The following is a 20,251-nucleotide window of genomic DNA, read 5'->3' as shown; positions in this document are numbered from 1 at the left end:
GGGGAGGGCAGTGGGCGGTGTTCCGGGGCGCAACGCGGAGCACCAGGGCCCCCTGCCCCTGGATTCACTCCATCCTTTGAGGCCACAGTAAATAGGGGCAGGAAGCAAAGACACACCCGACCTACTCATACCCCCCACCTCTGCCCTCAGAATGACCCCACACCTTAGTCACCAAGTCAGACTCTTGTGTTCGCCTCCCCCCCCAGTCCTGTCCCGACTCAGCTCTGTCCGGTCTCCCTGTCTCCCCCCACCCCTCACCCCGCCCCGTGACCTTCTGGTCAGCGCTCTCCAGCTGGGCTCCCCCCAGCCTCTGCCCTGGCTTCCTAGCCCCTCTCCCTTTCTAGACCATCCTCCAAACACCCCCATCTCCATCTCTCATGTCAGGGAACACTCCTACGCCTGCAAGTTTTACCCAAGGGAATAATTCAGGAAAAAAAATAATAATCAAACGGGAAAAAAAAAAGCTCCAGGAGCTGTTGGCTGCAGCATTATTTTAAGATGCCAAGAAAAAAAATTTTTTTTTAATGTAAAAACCAGCACTAATAAAAGTGCCGCGCACCGCCACGGGTGCTGGGAAAGACCGCAGCAAAAACGAGACCCCGGCCAGACGGATTCCGGAGCCCCCCCTCACCCCGGCATCTCAGATGACCAGGCCAGGAATCCCCAGGGTCCCGTTCCCTGGTTACACCCACAGGACTCCGCTCTCGATACAGCCCAGCTAAAGGACTTTCCAGACCCGGTATACTGTGATTCGGTCTCCAGTGAAACTTTGTCACCACAGACCTGTCCGGCATAAAACCGAGGTTTAAATCGAGCCCCTACCCGCGCCAGGTAGACCCCGCCCCGAAAAACCACGCCCACCTGCAGCTTCCAGCAGGACCTACCCCTCCCTCTCGCCCCGCCCCCATTTCCTGCCTCCACACCAAGCACCGCCCCTTCCTCTGGCCCCACCCCAATCCTACCTAAAGCACACAGCTCCGCTCCCTTCCTCTAGCCCCGCCCCTTCCTCTGGCCCCACCCCAATCCTACCTAAAGCACTCAGCTCCGCTCCCTTCCTCTAGCCCCGCCCCTCCCTTTGGCCACGCCCCACATCCCTCCTCAAGGACACCAGCTCCGCCCCCTTTCTCTGGCCCCACCCCCAGACTCTGAAACTAGTCTAACCCTTTCTTCTGTCTGGCCCCGCTCTTGCCTCACCGCCTCCACGCTCCCAGACCACACAGCCCCGCCCCTTCCTCTGGCCCCTCCTCTCCGCCGGCCCCGCTTCTCACCTGTGCCAGGCGGGACTGGAGCTCGCCCACCTCGCGAGCGCTCTGCAGCTGCAGCTCCTGTACTTTCTGCAGCTCCTGAACCTGCGCCTGCAGCACCTCATCCTGTCGCGTCACCTGTAGCAGTGGTTTCACCTGGGGACAAGATGGGAGGTGGGGGGATGTCTAGTTTCCAGGTCCGGAAGTTGCCTAACCCTGTTCGTGTGACCTGGACAGAGGGAATAACACCCCCACTCTGCTGAGTTCTCGGTGCCTGAACAGTCAGAAACTCGGGGCCAGAGACCCACGCATACTCCTTTCTCGCTCTCTGTGGTGTGGACAAAGTTCTCCCAAGGTCCTTAGGGAGAGGCGCAAGTTCAAACCAACCACCCCATGCTATAGTGTCAGCTTCATTGCTTTCTTGGGTCTTCTCTGTGATATACTTTTCTTTTCTGTTTTTGGAGGTGGGGCAGAACCACACCCAGCAGTGCTCAGGGATCACTCCTGGAGGGCTGGGGGGACCATATGGGCTACTGGGGATCAAACCCAGGTTGGATGTATGCAAGGCAAGTACTCTACTCACTGTAGTATTGCTATCTCATTCTTTTTCTAGTCTGTTATGTCTGCCCAGTGCAAGGCACGTATCACTGCTGAAAATATTTATTTGTGGGATTCACTCATTGACACCTTGTCCCCCAGACTTCAAGTAGACAAACATTGTTTAGGGTGATGGTTGATAAGGTTTTGAGCATCCAGTAGTACTCAAGGAATATAACTGACTCATAATAGCTTATTTGGAGGAGTAGGTTTTGTGAATAAAAGGGTTAACTCAGAGAGCCTGGGCTGCCCAAAATGCCTATTTTATATTATTCATTTTGATTTTGCTTTTTGGGTCATACCCATTGATGCTCAGGGGTTACTCCTGGCTCTGCACTTAGGAATCACTCCAGGTGGTGCTTGGGGAACCTGATGGGATGTCGGGGACAGAACCCAGATCTGCTGCGTGCAAGGCAATCACCCTACCCACTGTACTATTGCTCCGGCCCAGAACTGCATTTTTTTTTTTTTTTTTTGCTTTTTGGGTCACACCGATCAATGCACAGGGGTTACTCCTAGCTCTGCACTCAGGAATTATTCCTGGCGGTGTTCAGGGGACCATATGGGATGCTGGAATTGAACCCGGGTTGGCCGTGTGCAAGGCAAATGCCCTACCCGCTGTGCTATTGCCCCAGCCCAGAACTGCACATTTTTAAAGGGTATTACTAAATAACTTTTATTTACAACTAAATTTGGTTTTTTGGGTCACACCGGCGATGCACAGGGGTTACTCCTGGCTGTACACTCAGGAATTATTCCTGGTGGTGCTCAGGGGACCATATGGGCTGTTGGGATTCAAACCCGGGTTGGCCGCGTGCAAGGCAAATGCCCTACCCGCTGTGCTATCACTCCAGCCCCCTAAATTTTTTGGGGGGGTCACAACCAGTGATGCTCAGGGGTTACTCCTGGCACTCTGCACTCAGGAATTATTCCTGGTGGTGCTAAGGGGACCATGTGGGACGCTGGGAATCAAACCCAGGTCGGCAGCGGACAAGGCAAATGCCCTACCCGCTGTGCTATTGCTCCAGCCCCAAGAACTGCATATTTTTAAGTGAGGCCTAGTTCAGGACTGGTTTCTGGAGTTTTATCTTTTAACCCTTGCTTGGAATAGCTCTCCTGAGGTCCTGTGTCCACTGGATCTCTGGTGGACAATATCCCTAATGTGTCATCACGTGCAGTTCCCCAGGGAGAGGGTAGTGGGTGCCTGTTCTCTTCACAGCTCTACTCCTTAGACCTCCTTGACTAATTCTCATCTCTCCTTTTACTCGCATAAGCTGAACTCATGAGTATAATCAGTTCTCCAGGGTCTCAGAGTCCTTTCAAAGAATCACTGAATCACAGAGGGTGTTTGGGGTACCTCCAACTTGGTTCTCGATCCAACTATACCTGAAGCTATCTTGAATCTTTAATCCATGTGCATTCTAGTATGATTCGTTGTTGTTGCTTGTGACCTAAAGAATCCTGGCTAGGTAGTTGGAGTGATAGTACACTAGTTAAGTGGCTTGCCTTGCATCCTATGGACCAGTAGGATTCAATCCCCAGCACCATAAATGGCTCCCTAGACCCTTCCAGGAGTGACTTCTGAGTATAGAGCCAGGAGTGAGCCCTGAGAACTGCAGGGTGTGGACCCTACACTGCGTATTCCCCCCCACCCCAAGGAAAAAATCCTGGCTATGGGCTGGAGAACAGCTCAACTGGCTGAGTGCATGTTTTGCATACTCTGCATACAGGACCCCCAGCACTGCATACAGTTCCCAGAGAGTGCCAGGAACAACTCTCCAACACTGAGCTGGGAGTAGCCCAAAGCATGACTGGGTGTGGCCTCAAAACAAACAAAAAGAATCTTGCCTGAGCAAGGCTGCACAGATGTGTGTTTGCTTTTACTTTTATTTGCTTTTATTTTATTATGTGTGTTTGCTTTTAGTTTACACATGGCAGTACTCATGAATCACTCTGGTTCTGTGCTCAGCGATCACTCATGGTGGTGCTTGGGGGACCACATATGATTCTCGGGATGGAACCTGGGTCAGCTGCACGCAAGGCAAGCGCCTGACCCTCTGTAGTACTGATCCAGTCCCAGGTCTACTTAATTTTATTTATTTATTTATTTGGTTTCTGTGCCATACAGTCAGGCTGTGCTCAGGCCTGACTCCCGGCAGGCTGGGAACCAGGGAGTCCTGGGGATAGAATTGGGTTGGCTGTGTGCAGGGCGAGTGTCCTATTCACTATAAGATGGCACTGGCCTGAAATTCTCCTTTTTGTTTTTTTAATTCCCCATCCCCAAATTCTTTTTTTTTTTTGGGGGGGGGGTTTGGGTCACACCCGGCAATGATCCGGGCTGACTCCTGGCTCTGCACTCAGGAATCACTACAGGCGCTGCTCGGGGGACCATATGGGATGCTGGGGATCAAACCTGGGTCGGCAGCGTGCAAGGCAAATGCCCTACCCGCTGTACTATTGCTCTGGCCCCCCAGTTTTACTTTTAGAGGCAGAAAACTGAAGCTTAACCGAGCAGAGCCCGGCCCGGGCCCAACCCCCAGTGCCCTCACCTTGGTGAAGAGCCGCCACCACTGCCAGTGGCGCAGCTTGAGGTAGGCGGCACAGTTTCGCTGCATCACCCTCAGTGCGCTCTGCTGCTGCTGGCGCTTCTGGAAGGCTCTGAGGGCCACGGACGACATGGGCAAGTGGGTGAGTGGATGCCGGGCCCTTCTGGGCTCTGTTCCCGCAGCAAGGAGCAAAGCCCCTCCCATCACAGCCAAGGGCTCCTCCACTGTCTCAGAGGCCCTGACCTCTGGGCCAACTGGTCAACCCCGCACCCTCCCTGGGCCAGCTGGTCAACCCCTCGCCCTCCCTGGGCCATCTGGCCTGCCCTCTCAGCCTCTGGCCCCCATGACTCCCGCGCAGGGAGGAAGTACGGTGGCCCACCTTCGAGCCAGGTACCCCCTGGCGGCTGCCTGGAAGGACACGATGATATCTGTGACCTTCAGGTCCCTCTCCTCCTCCAGCTGGGCCAGCACCCCTGCCCGGAAGAAGATCTTGCTTTGTCCCACGCGGTAGAGGTTGGGGTCCAGTTCCAGGGCCTGGATCTGTGTGGGGTGGGGGAGGAGTGTTAGGGGAGGGCGAGATCCCGGCTTCCTCCTTGCCCGCCAGGGGGTGGGAGTCCCCTCCCCACTCACCATTTTCTCACAGGCCTGCTTCCCGTCCATGAAGCCCTTGGGGATGGCATTGGGAGTCAGGATCTCATACCTAGAGGCAGGGAGGGGTGGGGACAGTCACAGAGGCGCTGGGGCCCAGGGCTACCTGGAGAAGGACGACGAGAGCCACAGAGCACTGACAAGTGGGGCCGAGTGGAGAGGAAGGAAAGGTGAGAACATGAAACGTAGCCGATGCCTCTCGGCCTGCGGCAGGAGGTGGGCGATGCTCAAAGGGTCACTCAGGGCCCTGCATTCGGGAATTGCTCCTGGCAGTGCTCAGAAGACCATACGGGATGCCGGCAATCGAACCGGCAAGGTAAGGCAAGTGGCGCTTGCCCTGGCGGTTGCATGCTCTCTGCCTTCTCTCCTGCTGCAGCATGGCAGGAGTGGGGAGCCCCTGCCCACCCCCCTGCCTGCTCACCGCTGCCGGAACTCCTGGAAGAGGATTCGGTTGGGGAAGCCCTGGCGACAGATGCGGATCCCCTCGAGGACTCCATTGCACCGCAGCTGGTCCAGCACCAAGCGTGGCTCCAACTTCCCTGCCTGCGGAGAGCGCGGCGGACAGGTGAGCTTAGCTGTGGCCACTCTGGGTGTCACGCCCCGGCCACCACATGTGGCAGAAACCCTGGGGCCAGGACAGGCTTTACCATCAAAAAGAGTCGAATAGTGGCAACTTTGTATAATTCAACCTACTATGTGCCGGGCATAAATATCTGCCTGCCCAGAGAGAACAGGGGTGAGGAGGACGGGTCAGTGGTTGGAACTAACCATGAGTGTGTGGGATGCAGAGGGGAGGTAAGATAGAGGAGAGACCAGTATGACAGTAATGGCTGGAATGGCTGGGAATGATCATGCTGGACAAGGTCTGAGGGTTAAAAGAAGGTAAAGGGATATTTCTGATAACCTTTCAGTATCAATACTGCAAACCACAAGACCCAAAAGGGGGGGGGGAGAGAGAGAGAGAGAGAGAGAGAGAGAGAGAGAGAGAGAGAGAAGCGCCTACCAGAGGCAGGCAGGGGTGGGAGCTAAGGGTGATGGGAGGGAACCTGGGGACACTGGTGCTGGGAAATGTACACCAGTGGAGGGATGGGTACTGGAACACCGTATGACTGAAATCCAATCACGAACAGCTCTATCTCACAGTAGTTCAATAAAAAAGTTAAAAAAAAAAAGTCCATCTGCAGGAGTTCTTTGGGCGAGAATGACGCCCAAGGAAGCCAAGGCATCACTAATAAAGAAGAGAAAATGGGAAATGCAGGCCAAGGACGCCAGGGTTTGCAGAGTCAGTGAAACTTTGCACTGGGGAGGGGGAAGGGGATGCATAGGCACAGCCCACCATCGTGTTTGGTAGCTGACTTTTAATTTTTGTCTTTTGGGTCACACCCAACAATGTTCAGGGGTTACTCCTGGCTCTGCACTCAGGAATTATTGATGGCAGTGCTTGTGGGACCATATGGAATGCCAGGGATTGAACCTGGGTCAGTCATGTGCAAGGCAAAAGCCCATCCTGCTCTCCTACTGCTCTGGCAGCTAACTTTCATTGTCTTCTTTCTTTCCTTCTTTCTGAGTGTTCTCAGAACACACAGCGCCAAGCACTTAAAGAGCACAGAGGTTCCGAAGCAATGAGGCCATGCCCAGCCGTCTCTACCCAGACCCCTGCCACGCAGTCAACACAGCCCCCAATTTCTTATGAAATCTTCTGGAACAGATGTTCTCCATCCCAGCCACACTGCTCCCCTCGGCCCCTCCTACTGAACGCCGGTCTCGGAGTTGCAGCCCGTAACAGACTGGGGATTTCTGCAGCGCGGGGGTGAAAACCTGGACCAGCGCCTCCTGGGTCTCCTGCTGAGGTGTCTGCATGTCTCTGTCTTATTCTTATGTACTCAGAAAGCATTGACGGAACAGTCACTGGGTGCCAAGTTGGATTCCAGTGAAAAGGGGGGGGAGAGCCCCTCCCTGACTGTGCATGCAGCGAGGCAGGGGGGGACATCTGTGTATCAGTTACTAAACCCTTGTTTGTTTGTTTTTTCAGATTTCTGGGTGACACTCAGAAGTGCTCAGGGCTTACTCCTGGCTCTGCACTCAGGAATCACACATGTGGGATGCCAAGGATGAAATGCGCTTGGCTGTGTGCACGGCAAACGCTCCATCCCCTAACGCCCTCTCTTTCTAGCCAAAAGCACTTCTCGAGAGCAAGTGACAACCACTGGTGGGTGGTGGACCTCGTCACATTGAGTGAGGGGCCTTCAGAATGAAGATGAAACAAGAGCCAAGCAAAGGGAAGAGACTCCTGACTTCGTGTCCAAGCACCTGGATCCAGTCATACCTGAACCCAATTGAACTGTGGCATCGTCACTGATGTGATTCCTCATTTTGCTGACTCTCTCACACTCTCTCACCTTTTTTTTTTTTCTTGCTTTTTGGGTCACACCTGGCAATGTACAGGGGTTACTCCTGGCTCTGCACTCAGGAATTACCCCTGGCCGTGCTCAGGGGACCATATGGGATGCTGGGATTTGAACCCAGGTCGGCCGCGTGCAAGGCAAACGCCCTACCCGCTGTGCTATCTCTCCAGCCCCCACACTCTCTCACCTTTTCCGAAACTTATCACCCCACCAAATTCAACTGGATGTTCATTTGGTGGGGATAATCAGTTGGATGTCTGCGCTCTCATTTAGAAAGTGAGCTCCTACACAGACAGGATTGGCTGAGTTGCTTCTCTCAAATGCACTCCTACCTCCTGGATTTAGTAGGTGCTCAATAAAATTTAAGTCCCATGGGTGAATGGATTTCCCTGACAGGGTTCTGAATCTGAAGAGGAAACTGCCGTCAGAAGTGAGCCTGGGCCACTGGGACTTCAGCCTTTAGCTGAGCAAGAGGCGCCCCACCCCGTCTCCCCCTCGCCCTTCACTCACCCGCTTCTCGTGGTTCGGGACGATGCAGCGGACAAAGCTGGGGTTGGTGTTGCTGAGTGTGGCCATGAGGCGGCTCAGGGACTCCTTGTACAGCTGCCCCACGGTCCGGAACATGCCGCGGCGGGGCCGGCCCCCTGGTGGACCGTCCCCAAGGCTGCTGACCTGTTCCAGCCCCACGATGCCCTCCACTGGGGGAGGAGGAAGTGAGAGAGAGGTGGTCAGGGCTCGGCCGGTGTCTCCATGTGATTTACCTTCTTCCCTCTGCTCTCTGGGCCCCACCTGGCAGGGTCAGTGCTCAGGCGAGTCATGCGGTACCGGGGAAGGAACCTGGCTCTCAGGCATGCAGGGATATGGGGGGAGGGCACATCTGGGTGTGCTTAGGGCTGACTCCTTGCTCTGTGCTCAGAGAACATTCCTGGCAGTGCTCAGGGTTGCTGGGAACTGAACCGCATATAGTTCTAGCATATGTGGAGTGAGCTGAATGCAGGGAAGCATTCAGCTTGTGTGATCCCATCAGCTTCTTTTTTTTTGTGGTTTTTTGGGTCACACCCGGCGATGCTCAGAGGTTACTCCTGGTTCATGCACTCAGGAATTACTCCTGGCAGTGCTTGGGGGACCATATGGGATGCTGGAAATCGAACCCGGATCGGCCGTATACAAGGCAAACGCCCTATCCGTTGTGCTATTGCTCCAGCATCCCCCCATCAGCTTTTTGTGGTTTATTTTTGGGGGGAGGGGGAGAAGGAACACACCTGGTGGTGCTCAGGACTTACTCCTGGCTCTGTGCTCAGGGACCCATTCTGACTGGGCTCAGGGGACCATATGCGGTTCAGGCATGCAAGACAAGCGCCTTCCCCACCGTACTATCTCTCCAGCCAAGCGTGTTCGGTTTATGGGACCTGTACATTTTTTTATTTATTATTTTTATTTATTTATTTAATTTTTGGGGGGACCTATACTTTACATGAGAAAACCTACACCACCTAGTAAGGAAAGGGTTGTCAGGTAAACTGAGGCTCAGAAAGACGGCCATACAGCTTTGGAATGGAAGGTCAGGGATGGAAACCGAGGAGGCCTGAACCTGTGGTTCAGACACTGGTGCTCCATCTCCCTCCACCCCATGAAGAATGGAATACTTAGAGCACTCAAAACCCACCAGTGCCTCAGTGAGCCTAAACTCCATTCAAATGAGGAAACTGAGGCATGAGGACCTTTCTTTCTCTCTCTCTCTCTCTCTTCCTTCCTTCCTTCCCTCCCTCCCTCCCTCCCTCCCTCCCTCTTTCTTTCTTTCTTTCTTTCTTTCTTTCTTTCTTTCTTTCTTTCTTTCTTTCTTTCTTTCTTTCTTTCTTTCTTCCTTTCTTCCTTTCTTTCTTATTTACTTTTTTTTCTTTTTGGGTCACATCCAGTGATACTCAGGGGTTAATCCTGGCTCTTCATTCTGGAATTACTCCTGGTGGTGCTCAAAGGAATCATATGGGGTGTCAGGGATTGAACCCCAGTTGGCCACATGCAAAGCAAACACCCTCCCTGCTGTGCTATGGCTGGCCCTGGGCGTAGGGGTTAGGGGTTGCTGAGCGAAGGAAGCCCAGTGTATGTTCAGGAATTGAAGGTAAAGTTGCAGGCAAATGGGATAGAGCCTGGGTGGGTTCTGGTTCTGTTATTTTTTTGTTTGGGGGAGTCACACTTGGCAATGCTCAGGGAACCAAATATGGTGCCAGGGATCAACCTCCAGTGGGCTGAGTGCAAAACAAGTGCCTTCTGCACTGGTCTACCGCATGCCTGGTTTTGTGCGCCATAGGAATGAGAAGAGACTGGAGCAATAGCACAGCGGGTAGGGCATTTGCCTTGCAGGCGGCCAACCCAGGTTCGATTCCTCCTTCCCTCTCCGAGAGCCTGGCAAGCTACTGAGAGTGTCCCGACCTCAAGGCAGAGCCTGGCAAACTCCCCGTGGCGTATTCGATATGCCAAAAACAGTAACAACAAGTCTCACAGTAGAGACGTTACTGGTGCCTGCTCGAGCAAACTAATGAACAACGGGATGACAGTGCTACAGTGCAGTGCTATGGATGAGAAGGCCCGCCACCTCCATCTGTTTTATTTTGCTAATGTTTAGAGACCACCCCTAGCAGTGCTCAGTGATTTGGGGACCAAACCCAGACCGGCCCCCTGCATGCAGAACCTGCGCTGTACCCAGCCAGCTCTGCCCTGTCGCTGATATCTGTCTGGATCACCTAATGGAGACAAGCCTAACTGTTCTCGTGGGCCCCGTAGGGCTCAGCTCCCACTGTTGGGGGGTGGTCCTGAACACCGATCAGATCAAGCCAGGCTTCTTGACAACCAGCAGCTGAAGTGGGGTGGGAGGCTGGACCAAGCAGGCTCAGGCACCCCAGCCACCACCTCCAACTCGCCCCAATCTCCACCCTCCCAGCTGTGAGCAAAGTGGTTCTTGCCAGTGAGTGAGAGCACTGGGAGGCAGGAACTGAGTTTTGGGACTTGCAGGCCTGGGTTCCAATTCAGGCTCCCCCCTGCGCTGTGTGGCCTCCAGCCAGTGACTGAACCTCTCTGCGACTCCAAGGGGAGGGGCGGTACTAGAACCCGATTCCCAGGGCTGCATGGAAGAAGATGCTCTGGACTGGGCGGGGCAGTGGTAAGCACCGCCCACTGCTAGTCTCAAGCTTTATGCTTTACCCAGAGTGGGGCAGCCGGGGTTCTGGAAGCAGCCAGAGGAGGAGAAGGAGGTTGAGGAATGGGAACGGGCAACCCCCAGGAGAGAGGCAGGGGAGATGCTTTGGCGAGGCCCCGTCCCTCTGGTCCAGCTCACCGGAAGTCCCGCAGCAGCAGCCGCCCCCTGCCGGGGAGAGGGCGGGGCCACGCCGCCCTGTGGCTCCTGGGGGCGGGAGGGAACCCAGGATAGAGAAAGGCTGGAAACCCCCAAGATCTGGGTGGAGAGGAGAATGGAGGGGGGCAGAATCGCAGATGAGTGGTGGGATGCAGAGGGTACAGCATGAGGATGGAGGAATGAGAGAAGGTGGCAGGAAAGGGGGAGGAGAAGAGTTATTAGTCACAGCGCCCAGCTGAGAAGGGAAGACCTGATTGAGAGGGGCCAGGTGACCGTCCCGCGGGTTGGGTGCTGGCCTGGTATGTGGCCAATGTTCGATCCCTGACGCCCTATGAGGTCACCAGAGCACCACCAGGAGTGACCCCTGAGCACTACAGCGTGTTCCCCCACCCCAACAAAAACAAACTGAATATTGGCCAGAAATTCTGGTTTAGTTTTTTTTTTTTTCTTTTTGGGTCACACCCGGCAATGCACAGGGGTTACTCCTGGTTCTACACTCAGGAATTACTCCTGGCGGTGCTCAGGGGACCATATGGGATGCTGGGATTCGAACCCGGGTCGGCCGGGTAGGCAAACACCCAATCCGCTGTGCTATCGCTCCAGCCCCCAATTCTGGTTGAGTCTGAGGGGGCATGATTACGGCCATCCCCACACGAAGCCTACACTCTGGCTCCTAGAAACATCCCTTTGTTATCTTTGCTCTGCGGGTCCTTTGCATTCTGTGATTTTGTTTTGTTTTGTTTGTTTCTGGGCCACAGAGGTGCTCAGGGCTGACTCAGGGCTCTGCATTCGGGGATCACTCCTGGTGATTGAGTGAGAGCACTGGGAGGCAGGAACTGAGCGTTGGGACCCACAGGCCTTGTTCCAATCCAGGCTCCTCCTCCCCTGGTGCTCGGGGGAACCTATGGGAGCCGGGGTTCGAGCCCAGGCAGCCACGTGGGAGGTGCCTCCCCGATGAATTCCTATGATGAATTCCTTTCTGGGGTACGCTGGAGATTTTCGGCGCGCTCCTCTGCCATTTAGACGCAAGGAGTGCGAGGCAGTTTATGAATCCGGGGTTTTCCCCCTTTTTCTGGTGCAGGGGCAGTCCCAGGGGAGCTGGGTTCTGTCGGTGACCAGGAGAAGTGGGTTCCCCTACTCACAGAGGGTGTGGGCCGAGGTGCCAGACGACCCACTGACTGTTCGGGGAGCACATCTGGCCGGGTGCAGTACGAACCCAACCTGGGACCCCACAGTGGTGGGTGCAAGGGGGGGTGGGGGGAGGGGAGTGTGGCAGCCCGGAACCCCAGTGCTGGGGCGCACGGGGACGCAGGGGCTGCCTGGGGCACCTCTTACCGTCTTTCCAGATCTCCGCCGTGAGCCGGTCTGTGCTCTGGTGCAGCAGAGCAGCCACGCTGTCGTTCAGCGGGTCCATGTTCTTCATCAGCCACTCATTGGCTTTGTAGTCCACCTGCACGGGAAACAGGTGAGACCACAGACCCGCGGGGTACCCCCCTCAAACCTCCTACAAGGGAGGGCGTCGGCGCCACCTGGTGCACAAATTCTGAACTGCACCCGGCAGCCCAGTTTCCTGCAGGTTACTCCCCAATGAACTTCACCCTTGACCCCCACCGACTAGCACCCCCTGCAGCGTGGGCCCAGCTGGCGCGGGGCAGGGGGTGGTATCTAACTCGCTGGGTGTCTTAGACAACGTTTGGGAAATAAACAGGTGCCACACTTGACCTGACTCCTGGTTCCTGCCAGGAGGCCCGTTCATCCGCCACCTGCGCTGGCCCTGCAGCTCCAGCCTTTGGTGAATGGGTGCGAGTGCCAGGTGGACGCCCTGATCCCGCCCTCAGCCACGCGCCTTCTGAGCAGGGTGAGGGCTGGGCTTATTTCTTCTCTGGCCTCCCAGAGCCCCGTTTTGCTACCTGTGGTTCAGGGCTGGAGCCCAGCACAGTTCTGCTCTGCGAAACCTTCCCAGGTGCCCCCTGCTCTGGGCTCTACCCTTGCCCCCAGCTTGGCTCAGCACAGGAGCAAGTGCACGAAAGGCACGAGCAGGCTGCACTGAGAGCGTAAGAGGCATCAGAATTCTTGTGCAGGGAACTCTTATTGGTCCCTCAAAACCTATGGCAAATAACCCCTTCCGATGGCAGCCTTTGGTGACTTCACCAGAGTCTCTGTCTCTCCTTCCTTTGGTTTTCCCAGGCCAGTTCCAGGTGCATTTTGTCCCCATGGGCCTAGCTGGCCCTCACACCCTCCATCCGAGGTGGCCAGTGGGTCCCCGCCCCCAGGCTGCTGACCCAAGCTCCTACCTTGCCGGCATAGTGCAGGACACTGAAGTCAGCCTGGTCCCGCAGCTGCCTCGGCCGCTGGAATTTGGGGTGGCCGCCCTGCTCCTGGGCCACTTTCTCCACGAAGGACTTGTCCGTGGCCTTCGGGAACCAGCATTCCTCATCCAGAAGGGCCAGAAGCCCAGGGGGGTTGGCCTGGTGACAGGGCGAGAGCCGGGTCACAACCCCGCACACAGGGCACTCAGGACACTGCTACTTTTGGTTTTTGTTTTGCTTGTCATTGGTGGCCACACCTAGCTGTGACTCTACTCCTGCCTCTGTGCTCAGGGGACCTTATGAAGTGCTGGGGATTAAACTTAGTGATCCACATTCACGGCGAGCGCCCTCCTCACTGTGCCATCACGCTGGCCCCGGGGCTGCTACTTTTAGATGTTATCAGTGACACCAGGTCACACTGCCTAGCTGGGAAGGGGCACAGGCAGAGCCACCCGTGATGCTGGCAGGCCCCATGGGGCCTCGTCCCTGCACCCCACTTTCCCAGGACGGTGGCTTGGCCCACGGTCCAAGGGCGGGGCTGGGGCTCACCGGCCGCTCAATGAGGTCGATGCACGGCTGCAGATCGAGGCCGAAGTCCAGGAAGGTCCAGGGGATGCCCTCGCGCTGGTACTCCTCCTGCTCCAGCACGAACATGGTGTGGTTGAACAGCTGCTGCAGTTTCTCGTTCGTGTAGTTGATGCACAACTGCTCGAAGGAGTTCAGCTGCGGACAGATGGGGAGGGGGTGAGGGGACACAGGCCAGGAGGGGGACAGAAACCCAGAGAAGGGGGGACAGAGAACCAGAGAGAAGGGGACAGAGACCCAGAGAGAGACAGAGACCCAGAGAGAGGGGGACAGAGGCCCAGGGAGGGGGACAGAGACCAAGGGAGGGGGACAGGGACCCAGAATGGCCTGGCGGGGCACCTGGAAGATCTCGAAGCCGGCGATGTCCAGGATGCCTAGGAAGGAGGCGCCCTGGCGGGGGCTGCGGTCAAGAGCACGATTGAGGCGCAGGACGAGCCAGCGGAAGAGACGCTCGTAGGTGGCCTTGGCCAGGGCCTCCAGGGCAAAGTCAGCCTACAGGACAGGGAAGGCCATGATGGGGACACAAGGTGTTGCTGATGCCCCACTGAGCGCCAGGCACTGTGTGAGGTGCCCTGGGCACTAATTAGTCTACTAATGCCTCCCCAGGGCCATCAGGGGTGGCCAATCTCGTTCCCTCACACAGACAAGCAAAATCCTTATAGTGGAAAAACTGGCTGTTTAAGAGTGTCCCTTAATAGTCCCTTGCTACTTGCCAAATACAATGCACCTCCTCACTCTGGTTCCTAAGACCCTGAGTACTATGACCCTTCCAACCTCCCTGACTAGTTTCAGCGACACAACTGTCCTGCCCACCCCCCCACCTCCCCTTCACACATGCTGTTTCTTGCGCCTGGCTTGAGCTCCTGTGTCTCCATTGGTCACCACCTCCCCAGGAAGAACATTCCTGGACTCCCAGACCCTCTCTCTCACAGCGGGTATCAGTGTTGATTGCTCTTGTTATTTATCTGATGCCGGATTAGAGTGAGAAAACCAGGTGACACGGGGCCTGGGAGCGAGACAAGCCCCAGGGCCTCTCACCTGCTCCTTGGTCTGCGCCTTTTGTACATAGTCTCGGCCAACTTTGATGCGGGGCGTGAGCAGAGCCCGGGAGAAATCGGTCACCCCCAGTCCCAGGAGGCAGCAGAGCTTCTGAGCAGCTGTGGGCGAGAGGCACCAAGATCACAGTCTGGCTGGCGGGTGAGGGACAGAGCACGGGGGCCCATGCATCCACACCAGTCCTGGGGCCCCACGTGGATATTTCTGGTCCAGCCAGAAACCAGACAAAAATCATCCTGGGCACAAGCCATGGCTGGGCTCTGGGAATGCTTGTCACGGGATGCTGGGTGCACGATCCAGGGACCAGGGGTTGGAGGGGGCACAGGACCACTTTGCACCGTGTGGTGCGCACTCCCCACAACACCCAGCAGAAACGCCCAGAACTGGGCACCAACGCTGCAGCTGGCAGGCGCCCTGCCCCGCAGGCCCAGGTGGCAAAGGCCAGGAGGCAGCTGGGGGGCCATGGGCGGGGCGGTGCTCTGAGCTGCTGGATCCAGCCTGGGACTGCGGCTGGCTTGCAGGGCAAAAGCCTTTGGCTCTGGCCACGCCCTGTCGATCTTAAAGGGGCAGCGTCCCCTTTGAAGAAGGGACAGGTGGGTGGGGTGCAGCCTCTGTGGTGGAGAGGAGGGATGGCAGGTGGTAGCAGGGAGGGGGTAGAATTCAGGAGAACCTGGGCAGCAGGAACTTGGAGAAGGACTCAGCACACGCCGCGGGGGCATGAATGGGGGGTGCAGGAGGGGTGGCTGGCCATACCTGTGTTATCAGGCATGGTTGCCTGGTCCGTGTTCCGTTCTTTCTTCAGTATGATGTTGCCGAACTGAAGGACCGCCGAGACTATCCGCAGTATAGCTGAGGGCCACAGAGTGGGGAAGGATCAGGCGGATCCCCACTCTCCGGGGGCTCCTGGATACTGCGCAAGCCCCCCTGTGGGCCTGTGGGCCTGGGCCACAGTGCCACATGCACAAGACCTGGGTCTGGTCCCCTTCCCGCATCGCATAATCTCCCAAGCACAGCTGGGAGGGAGCCTGGAGCCCTTTATTTGGAGAAGCCCCCAGCAACCCGGACATGGCCCCAAGACCAACATAAAATAAAATAACCACAGCTATGCTGGTGAGGGAAGATTTCTAAAACTGGTCGTCGAGCACCACAGCCAACGTTGTTAGTTAAAAGGCGGGGGGCGGGGGGAGGGAGAGGCTGCAGCCACAAGAAAGCATGAGGCACTTGCCTTGCGGGCAGCCGATCCCATTCCACCGCCAGCTCTACAACTGTTTCCCTGAGCACAGAGCTAGGAGTCAGCCCTGAGCACTTCCGGGTGTGATCCCGAAACCAAACAACCCAAACAGGCACGGCCAACAGAGAGAGAGAGAGACAGAGAGACAGAGAGAGAGGAGAGAGGTAGTGCCTGGCGTGCACCAACCGGGTGCCACAAAAGGTGCCAGGGGACCCACCTCAGCACAGGGGCAGGAATAGCCTCTAGAACTCCTGGGTGTGGCCCAGACCCCTCCCCCAAATCAGCCAATTAATCAAAAGACACAAAAAAAGAGAAAGGTCAGTGGATTCTCCCTGGTCTCAGGATCCAGGGAAATGAAGGGGCTCATGTGGCCCCCAGCCCCTGAGGGACATGTGCATCCGTCTTGATTCGCCAGCCACGGCCAGTTCCATCACTCACACCTGCGCCCTGCCACTTTCAGGAAGGGCCCCCATGCCCGTCTTTTCCCTGGGGACCCCATTCCAGCCTCCTGTGTCTGGGGTCATTTTTAGCAGCAAAAAAGACGAAAACAGGGACTGGGATGATAGACAGCGAGGAGGGTGTTTGCCTTGCCCATGGCTGACCCAGGTTTAATCCCATGGGGTCCTCCAAGCCCCTCTAGGAGTGACCCCTGAGCACAGAGCCAGGAGCACCACCAAGTGTAACCAAAAAACAAAAAAAGAACAAAAATCAAAATCAGGCACTGGGGGGGCTGGAGTGATAGCACAGCGGGTAGGGCGTTTGCCTTGCACGCGGCCAACCCGGGTTCGAATCCCAGCATCCCATATGGTCCCCTGAGCACCGCCAGGGGTAATTCCTGAGTGCAGAGCCAGGAGTAACCCCTGTGCATCGCCAGGTGTGACCCAAAAAGCAAAAAAAAAAAAAAAAAAATCAGGCACTGGAGTGATAGCACAGTGGGTAGGGCATTTGCCTTGCACACGGCCGACCCGGGTTTGAATTCCGGCATCCCATATGGTCCCTTGAGCACCGCCAGGGGTGATTCCTGAGTGCAGAGCCAGGAGTGACCCCTGTGCATCTCTGGGTGTGACCTAAAAAGCAAAAAACAAAAAACAAACAAAAAAAAACCAAAAAAACCACAAAAAAGCAAAACAAAAACAACAAAATCAAACAACCCACAAAAAAACGGGAACCCTGAGGTCCTCTGGAGACTGTCAAAGGGATCTGGCTGGCTGAGGCTACAGCTTCACGGAGTGAACCGCAAGAGATCCTGCCCAGGACGCCTGGAAAGGCTGGTGCCTTTGTGTGTGTTTCTCTGTGTGTGTCTGTGTGTCTGTGTGCCTCAGACCGTGGCCCACTGTGCGGGCACCGAGTCCTGGAGTGCAGGTGTCTGGGAGGCCACGGATCCAGGCAGCTGGACCAGACGCTGACCACCATGGAAGGACAGGCATTGGGAGCGCCTGGCTGCCACCTAGAGTACATCTCGGGAACTGCAGGGTTTGGTCGGTAGGGAGCAGGGAGGCCCCGCACTGTGGTGGAGGGGCCGCCCTTAGGCGCAGGAGAGCCGCGCCCATCCGGTTCTGCCCCAGCGTTCACCCCATCCCCGCCCTCCACCTCACTCCACCACAATAGTTGATTCTGGAACGATTTTCACGGCTGGTGGGCTGAAGTGGGAAATTTATTACTATTATTATTATTGGGCTGGAGCAATAGCACAGCGGGTAGGGCCTTCGCCTTGTAGGCGGCCTACCCAGGTTCGATTCCTCCGCCCCTCTCAGAGAGCCCAGCAAGCTATCGAGAGTATCTGGCCCGCACGGCAGAGCCTGGCAAGCTACCCCTGGCGTATTCAACATGCCAAAAACAGTAACAAACAAGTCTCACAATGGAGACGTTACTGGTGCCGGCATGAGCAAATCAGTGAACAACGGCATGACAGTGACCCACAGTGACAGTGATTATGATTATGATTATAATTATTATTATGGTTTGGGGTCCACACCCGGCGCTGCTTAGGGCTTATTTCTGGTTCTGTACGTAGGGATCATTCCTGGAGTGCTCCAGGGACCCTGTTGGATGCCTCAGATCAAACCTGAGTTGGCTGCATTCAAGGCAGGCACCCTTCCTGCCATATTATCGCTCGGGCCCAACAACAATTTTTTTTTTCTGAGCAATGTATGGGGCCAGGTCCTACCCCTAATGCTGCCTCACAGAATCCTGGAACTTCTAGAAGGCCAGCACCTAGCAGGCACAGCAGCAGCATTCCACAGAAGGGAAACTGAGGCTAACTTCCGTTGTTATTATTGGGCTGGAGCAATAGCACAGCGGGTAGGGCCTTCGCCTTGTAGGTGGCCTACCCAGGTTCGATTCCTCCGCCCCTCTCAGAGAGCCCAGCAAGCTGAGATGGGTACACTGAGGAACCTCCTGGGAATGAACTTATTGGGGATCTCTGGTGGCCTGACTCAGGTGGATTCCAGCCCCAGGGTGGAACCTACATTCTTAGCTGTTAAGTCACTAGCAGGGAATCTGCACCCTGGGGCACACACAGAGAAGTGCAAATTGCGGGCACCAGTCTACCAATTCTCTTTGGTGCTTTTGGTGCTTTGGAGGTAGAGGAAGGCTCTGGGAGCCTGGAGCCTGGAGAGGTCAGAAATAGCCACCTCGAGCCCTGAACTGAGGATCTGGAACGTGTATGTGTAGGTGTGTGTGTGTGTACGTGTTTCCTGGGCCATGCCCAGCAGTGCTCAGGGTTTACTCCTTGCTCTGTGCTCAGGAATTACTCCTGGCAGTGCACAGGGACCAGATGGGGTGCCAGGGATTGAACCCAGGTCGGCTGAGTGCAAGGCAAGCACCTTCCCTGCTATACTATCACTCTGGCCCCAAGTGTGCATGGTTTTTTGAAGCCATTGTGTGTGTGACCGTTTGTGACCTGACACCAGGAAATAAGCCAGACACAGTGTGAAGGGGCTACCTCCTGGGGACCCCTACTCTCAAGGGACTCAGAATTCAGAGTTGAGAAGAAAGACGAGGCTTTAAAGCCAATGCTGCAAACCTATGATACCTGTGGAAAAGGTTGCGGGACAAGGTCTGGTTCTTTTTTATTTTTACTTTATTTTATTTAATAAGCTCTTTTGAGGACCACACCAGGTGATGCTCAGGGTTGACTCATGGTTATGTGCTCAAGAATTCCTTCTGGCAGTCCTTGAAGGAGCATTGTATGGGATGCAATGCCAGGGATCAATCCTGGGTTGGCTGCGTGCAAGGCAAACACCCTCCCCACTGTCCTATGGCTCTGGCCCCGGGAATGGACGGCTCTTGCCTTCCACACGGGGAATATTTCTAGAAGGGCAGGCAGACTACAGAGCTATGGGAGACCTGGCACCCAGCATCAAGAGAGACTGGGTCACACAAACCATCTTGGGTCCGATTCCAATCTGGGCTCAGAAGCCTTGAGGGGTGTTCCCAGCTCTGTTTGGAAATGGCTAGAGCTGGACCTGCTGTCTGTGCCCATCACCCCGCAGGACAGCCGCCCAGAGGTCACTTGAGGTAAGGAAGTAAGGGAGTCCAGGAGGGACCCAAGGGGCGAGGCCCCCACTGTGGCCGCCTGGGGTTTGTTTGCCAGGGAGGAGAGCGGAGACTCAGGGAGTTACGCAACCAGGGTTGGGCAATCAGTGGATGCAGGAGGGCCTGAGACCCCGTGTCAGGCAATAAGCTGGCATTCACACTCAGTGGGAGGCTGGGCAGTTGGGGCTGTGTGTGTGGGGGGAGGGGGCATGCCAGAGACCAGGGGACAGTGACAGCCCGAGCTGTTACCCGGGGGTCAGTTCAAACCATGCAATGCCAGGCAGCCACAAACAAACCAAACAACAAAACTCCCAACTGTGTGGGTACACTCCCATCAGAGGGTGCCCTGATCCCTGCAAGGCGTGAGCCCTGAGCACAGAGCCAGGACTTAGCCCTGAGCACCTACGGGTGTGGTCGCATCCACACCCCAGGATAAACAAACAAACAAGCTGCTCCGGATGTTTTTTGGGGGGGCATGTTTGCCCCTGCCTCCCCAGAAAGCTAGGTTCAAGCAGTCCCAGGCCCCCTGTGGTGTCCCCTTTTTGGTCCTGCGTCATAGCAGATGTAATTATCTAAGTTAAGACAGTGCCTGTTCCGGGAACACGAGCTCCAACAGAAAGGGAAAGTGGCGCACTGAGGGGAAGACCACGTGTTGCTTCGTCATGCCAAGGAGAGGCAGAGATGGCCCAGAACTACCCAGGGTTCAGGGGCTGTGGCTGGGGACGCACCTCTGGGAGTTTACCG

The 20,251-nt window shown here is 55.9% G+C and overlaps 1 protein-coding gene across 6 annotated transcripts in view; it reads right to left on the bottom strand.

The window, feature by feature from the left end:
• The window catches only part of MYH14 (myosin heavy chain 14), a 62,015-nt gene that overhangs the window by 20,325 nt on the left and 21,439 nt on the right, over window positions 1-20,251 (bottom strand). For 5 of the 6 annotated variants that reach the window (XM_055145731.1, XM_055145733.1, XM_055145732.1 and 2 more), the window contains 13 exons: window positions 15,493-15,588; window positions 14,722-14,840; window positions 14,023-14,175; window positions 13,648-13,821; window positions 13,084-13,257; window positions 12,125-12,239; window positions 10,772-10,888; window positions 7,951-8,138; window positions 5,457-5,578; window positions 5,018-5,087; window positions 4,767-4,927; window positions 4,391-4,499; window positions 1,269-1,400 (listed from right to left, as the gene is read on the bottom strand). In XM_055145731.1, the coding sequence (XP_055001706.1) occupies window positions 1,269-1,400; window positions 4,391-4,499; window positions 4,767-4,927; window positions 5,018-5,087; window positions 5,457-5,578; window positions 7,951-8,138; window positions 10,772-10,888; window positions 12,125-12,239; window positions 13,084-13,257; window positions 13,648-13,821; window positions 14,023-14,175; window positions 14,722-14,840; window positions 15,493-15,588 (1,730 nt within the window). The remainder of the gene's footprint in view (window positions 1-1,268; window positions 1,401-4,390; window positions 4,500-4,766; window positions 4,928-5,017; window positions 5,088-5,456; window positions 5,579-7,950; window positions 8,139-10,771; window positions 10,889-12,124; window positions 12,240-13,083; window positions 13,258-13,647; window positions 13,822-14,022; window positions 14,176-14,721; window positions 14,841-15,492; window positions 15,589-20,251) is intronic. The other variant, XM_004619861.2, reaches the window with a different exon arrangement.

This window comes from Sorex araneus, chromosome 8 (genome assembly GCF_027595985.1).
Source record: "Sorex araneus isolate mSorAra2 chromosome 8, mSorAra2.pri, whole genome shotgun sequence".
NCBI lineage: Eukaryota > Metazoa > Chordata > Mammalia > Eulipotyphla > Soricidae > Sorex > Sorex araneus.
Note: the sequence above shows the minus strand (reverse complement) of the source record. Positions and strands in the feature narration are given on the sequence as shown.